The sequence below is a fragment of the Monodon monoceros genome, unplaced genomic scaffold (assembly GCF_005190385.1).
Source record: "Monodon monoceros isolate NGI ecotype Baffin Bay Population unplaced genomic scaffold, NGI_Narwhal_1 Super_Scaffold_1, whole genome shotgun sequence".
Lineage (NCBI taxonomy): Eukaryota > Metazoa > Chordata > Mammalia > Artiodactyla > Monodontidae > Monodon > Monodon monoceros.
Window position 1 is genome coordinate 75464831 of NW_021703765.1, and position 6000 is coordinate 75470830.

At 54.7% G+C, this 6000-nt stretch overlaps 1 protein-coding gene across 1 annotated transcript in view; it reads right to left on the reverse strand.

The window, feature by feature from the left end:
- Positions 1–5412, reverse strand: part of NOS1 (nitric oxide synthase 1) — an 87162-nt gene extending 81750 nt beyond the window's left edge. The window contains exon 1 of the mRNA XM_029225398.1: positions 4706–5412. Within this exon, the coding sequence (XP_029081231.1) occupies positions 4706–5409 (704 nt within the window). The 5' untranslated portion in view covers positions 5410–5412. The remainder of the gene's footprint in view (positions 1–4705) is intronic.
- Positions 5413–6000: the final 588 nt, after the last annotated feature.

Consider the following 6000-nt stretch of genomic DNA (forward strand, 5'->3'; position numbering starts at 1 on the left):
TTATCAGGAAATCGGGGTGCTATGCAGAGAAAGTGAATTACTTGATGTTAAGACCATAGCCTGGGGCCAGCCCCACCTGGAGTGCTCAGCAGAGGCTGACCAACACGATGATGATAAAACTCAGGCTTGTCATAGAAGGAGGCCACCTCCCCCAATTAAGCTGATTCTACAGGGTTGAAATTGACTTCCGTTCCTCCAGCCACATTCTCTTGTCTGGTTTCTCTTTAACTGTAGACGCTCACTGTGAGACGTCTAGGTAGAACCTGGATAGGACCCTGTGGCCAGTGGTGTGTGACCCTGGGCAAGCTGCTTCACCTCTCTGAGCTTTAGTTCCTTCTTATATAAACGGGGGCTAAAACTACAGGTGCTGCTTAGGGAGCTGAATTCATGCAAGCTCGGAAGAGCTGACTATTGTGAAGGTACTCTTGTAAGTAACCAAGGGCCCTGTGAGTGGATGAGAAGTTATCAGAGCACAGGGCGAGGCTGACCAGCTAGTCCAGATGGATGCTGGACCGGAGACCTTGGCCTCTTTAGAACCCTCCTTCAGGGCAGCAAGCTGAGCAACCTGGATATCCTCTGACATGCAGCATTTTAAAGTGACCGCTCCCAAGCACAGAAGGTCCCCAAATCACCACCTTCCTTCCTGACCATCCCTCACCTGCTGCCACCGCCTGCCAGGGCCACCTCCCCCTGGGATGAAGGAATGAGACTGTGTCTAAAGTAAATATCACTTCTCTCCATAAATAAGGGCCAGTACGCCAAACAACAGGATTAGGGGTGCCCCATGAGGGAAAGGGATTAGACAGAGCAGGGGAATCAGTCCACAGCCAAGAGGAAAGAAGGACGGAGGAAGGAAATGAGGCCAAAAGGGTGGAAGAGTCAAGGTCGCTGCTGAGAACCAGTGATGGCCCAGCCTCTGCTCGGACCCAGAAGCCGCGGACGCTGAGTGTGACCTGGATGTGGGGCTCTGGGCCTGGCAGGCAGCTGGCCTCATTGTCATCTAACATCTGGGATGCCAGTCTGACCCCACCCCGAAAAGCAGCCTGGATGGAGAGGCCCCTGGGGGGACTGGGACACTGATTCGTAACGAGACACTTATTTCAGCCGTGAGCAGACAATTTGGCAACTTGCGGGAGCGCTTTTGTGGTCGTTAACGGTGATGGCAAGTGCTCCTGGCATCACAGCGGGAGGGAGGTGGCAGGGGGGGGGTGGCGAGGGGCCTCCTGCAATACCAGCGACAAACCCACTCAAGGAAGAAGGATCCAGACTGCCACACAAACTTTGGACACCCACTAAGATAAAAAAGCATGCTTAAATTTCTCAGCCAAGATCTCAATTTGGGCTTCTGTATAAATCTGGCTTTAAATTATACTGAACTTTCCATGCACGCAACTGTTGGGTAAATCAAAGAAAGACAGGACATCGTTTTATCAGGAATCATTCACCATTTTGGAAAAATCACATCACCAAGGTGACGCTGTAGGTGGCATTTGAGTTGCCAGCACAACACACCTGTGTCAATCTGCATCTGACGCCGTCGTGTTTGCAGCAAGTCTATCTTTAGGTGCAAACACGTGACACTCCGGTGGAGCCATGCCTGTGCACTGAGATATTAAATTATAGGCTCTTTTATTATAAATGACTTTGATGCTCTATCTCCTTTATTTTATAGTTAGGGCGTTATATTGATTTACAAAATGTAAAGTGCGGGTAGGTATTGTGCTCCATGAATGAGCTTCTGGTTAGTGAAGGGGACATTTAAAAATATTTGTTTAAAAAAAGGCGGGGGAGCTTCGCATCTAGCCATTGAGCTGGGGGAACGCATGCTATTACACTCTATTACTCAACCTTAGAACCATTCGTCGTAGTGGGTTTCGTGGAGGCATATGCTTGCCCTGGGTCACTTTCTCCCAAATCATACCTCCACCAAAGCAGTTTTTTCGATTACTTTTGGTCAATCACACTGCACGTGAGACTGATGTGGGCTCCCTGGATGGAGGACCCTGAATGGACGAGGGCAGCTGAGAGCTCAGATGTAACCTCCTGAGGTTGTAAAATAGGTCTGGTGGGAGCGGGGCCCCGCAGCAGACCGCTGTGTCCCTCCCTCATTCTTGGGGACACAAGGCTGCTTCCCTGAGATGGTGTTTGGAGAAGCCCCTTGGGGCTTGGCTACAAAGAGGGCTCCCATTAAAGTTCATTACACTCGATGATCTCATCTCAGTCTGGTGTCCTGTCTCCGGCCTCTTCCAGCCGACAGTCCTGTCTTCGGATTGTCAGCTGGGAGAGGGGGTCACGTTGGCTCCTCGGATGGAGGGCCCAGCTCCCAGTGATAGGAGGAACTTCTCCACATCATACCTGGTGATTCAGGCTCCCGGGGCCAGGGTGGGACTGAAATAGAGCCCCCGGGGTTTCTGAGGCTCACACCTCACGCCCACCCTGTGCCCAGCTGAGAATCAGAACCAAGTACATGGGACATTAGTACAGGGGCTCAGCTGCCCCACGCGGTGCAATGGCCCCATTCACTGCCCTGCTGCCCCTCCTGGGAGAGGTGGTGCTGAGGATGGGGGGCATGTATAGGATTAGGGGGGCAAGGCCGTGCCCAGGAGCCTCTGAGGACTGACACTTCCAATGCCTCCTGGAAAACAAGGCCAGTGATTGCTTCTGGACCATACAGCTGCCTTAGAATTTAAGTCCACGGAGCGAGACTTGGGGGGCCTGCTGGCTGCCCAGAAGCTATCTCAAGGCTCAACACGTCATCTCCACTGGGTGTGTTGCTGTAGGGACCCCTGGGAGGTGGCTGCTCTGAGGGCTGGATTCTAGCCTGGGGGACCTCCCTAGTTGAGGGAGAATCAGGCACCAGGTCCCTGCCACCAGGAGAACCCTGAGGACTGATCCTGGCCCCCAGCTCTGGAAATGGACAGCAGGGCACTGGGGGCTCCCAACTCTGCCCACACCGTGGCCTGTGTTTTGGGCCCAAGACGCGCTCTCTCTTGTGGAGACAGGACCCAAGGTGTGGGAAAGGCTCCAGGGTGTGTGCAGGGGACTCACAGGAGCGTGAAGGGGTGGCTGGGAGGGCGGGGGCTGGATGGGCAGCAGGTGCCCTTTGTCTACCCTCTGCCCAAGCCTTCTGACAGAGCCTCCACCTTCCTACTTGGGGTCTTGCTGGCACTGGTTCAGTTTTTGCCCTGGTGTCAGATGCTGGAAAAGCCCCAGGATGCAATGGTGGCCGGGGTGGGCTCCATGGACTGAGACGCCCACCAATGGGTAGTTTGGGGGCCACCCCACCAAGAAGGAGGACTGGATCCCATGCAGTTCCCCAAATGTGTCAGGCATACCTGACCATAGGACCTTGGCACCTGCCGCTCCCTCTGCCTGGAACACCCCTCCCCCATGAAGCTGCAAGCCTCCCCTCTCCCCCTTCCTCTGGGTCCTCCCATGTTGCCTTCCTAGTGAGACCCACCAGCTTCCGATCTGATATGTCACCCTCCCCAACACTTCCTAACCCCTTCCCCGCTCTATTTATCTACTTAGCACGTATGACGAATGGTCTACGTAGTTTACATCTTCATCTTCCCCACTGTACTGTAAGCTTCCAAAGGTCAGGGGTTTTGTCAATTTCATTCACTCTCAAGGTCAGAGGACTTGTCTATTCATTGCTCTATCCCAGTGCCAGAACAGTGTGGCACACAGTAGGTCCTCAACAAACATTTGTTAAACGAATACATTCAGGGGCTTGGGGAGCTACTTTAATCCAGGCCCCCAAGGGACTTCCTGGTGACCTCTAAATGCTCTTGGGACACTCAGGGGTCCTTGAGGAGGGAGCTGGGAAATCTCAGCCTGGATTTCTCGGGGGCTCAGACCTGAGCCTCCCTCTGTAAGTAAGAAGGGTCTGCCTAGTAACACTGCGGGCTGTAGGGTCAGTGCTAGACCTTAGATGGGAGTGGAAGAAGGCGGAGAGAAACTTTTCTCTCTCTCTTGACTAGTTCCCGACCACCTGGTCCAGCTGCTGACTCCTCGCCAGAGAAGGAGCTAGAATCACCCACTGTGTTGCCAGCTCTCCTTCCCCAGAGACTCAGAAAATGCCAATCTGGCAAATACAGAGGGGCTGGTACCCAGCTCCTCAAGTGCTAGCCTTGGCTCCCATATAACCTGAGCAATTCCAGTGTTTGGGGAGCGTCAGGGCCAATTCTCTACTTTGCCTCCATTTCCTCCTTTTCAAAGCTTCCTTGCACTGGACTGGCCATCACCAGGAGAGAGCTAGTCTGGACTGAGGGTTACCCAGCTCTCAGCTCTCTGCGCTTCCTCTCTCTCCCCAGAGCCTCGGCAACCACCCACGCCCAAGCCTGCCATGTACACGTGCCTGTCATCACCGGGTGACCTCGGAAAAGGCCCCTCCTCTCTGACCCTCTGTCTTCCCACTTGTGAAATGTGGATTGCAAAAATCCCCACCTTGTGGGGTTGCTGGAAGACAGGACCTCAGCTACCAGGATTATGAACTCTGGGTTTCACGGCAAGAGATACGTGCTAGACGTTACGCCCACTGCATTCCTGCAACAGCAATTTTCAGGACAAGAGGCAAGTGTGGTTGAGTGGATGTACGTGTGCAGAAGACTGAGACACTCAGGTTAGCTTCCGGGCTGCGAGACAGTCGCAATACATGCTCGCGTACAACACATGTACACACACATGCACCTGTGGAGCTTACCTGTCCACCTGGATTTCTGCGTCCTTTGTCTCCGCTTTGGCAGGTCCCCCTCCATTGATCCCTTTGCCCCCACTGGTGAGAAGATTCAGCACAGGTTCTATCTCTTTGAGCAGTTTATTGCTCTCCCCAGAACTTTTCTTGGCAGGGTCCTGGCTTGGGGGCCTGGGAGCCAGGCCATTGGTGTGGGAGAGCAAGCCAGCTTCCTGTCCCTGGTCTGGCACGTGCTGCGGCCCATTGCCAGGACCTGTGGCCCCGTCCACTGCCAGGGTCTGCTCTTTGCTGGCTGACGACTGGTGGGACAGATCGACGGCTGTGGTTGGCGGACCCAGGGGCCGTGTCACCCGGATGGTCTTGGGGGTCCCGTCCCCAGTGAAAGTGGTCTCCAGGTGCGTGGTGAAGCCCTCGGGACCCCTCAGAATGAGGACCACATGGGTCTCGGAGGCAATACCTCTGAGCACCTCCAGGGCGCTGTCATAGCTCAGGTCCACCAAGGGCTGGCCGTTGACGGCAAGAATGATGTCCCCGGCCTGGATGAGGCCGCTCTGCTCCGCGGCGCCCCCTCGAATCAGGTCGGAGATGATCACAGGTGGCTTGCTCACCCTCTCCTTCACCAGGAACCCCAGGCCCCCCACTTTGCGCTTGAAGAGGCGGACAGAAATGACATTGGGTTGGATCTGCTTAACGCTGAACATGTGATTCTCCATGGTGTCTAGTGTCCAAGGGTCGGAAGACCTCAAAATGTGTCAAGCCGAGACGATGTCGCCGGGAGCGGCCAGGCTTCTGGCTGTGACGAGAGGAGGATCGGGGGGACGGCGCTGCAGGGGCCAAGGCGAGTCTGGAGAGCGAGCTGCTCTCGGTCTTGGTTTTCTCTGCCTTTGACGTCAACTCAGCGTCACTCACTCATCGTCGTTGGGCCGTCGGTGGCATGATTTCCTGTGTCTGCCTCCTTCCTTATTCTCTAAGGAAGCGATGGTTGATCAGGCAGACCTCAGGGGAAGCAGCGGGACGTGTCCCTAAGCAACAGGTCAGGCAGACCGGGGAGGAAACGTGTCTGGTGGATGTGTCTAGAGGTGACGCATGCTAGCTGGCACTATCCTCTGGGCATCGCCATCCCGTCAGACGCAGATCCAATCTGGGGCCTCCTGAGGTCAAGAAGAGGAAAAAGGGAGGGGAAGAAAAGAATTAAAAGAGAGAGATGCATGTGGAGTGTCCAACACTGCCTTCAAAACTAACATGGGAAACGCAGCCAACTGAGAAGTCTAGCCATAAGATGCTCTGGAGTTCTGAAGCCAACC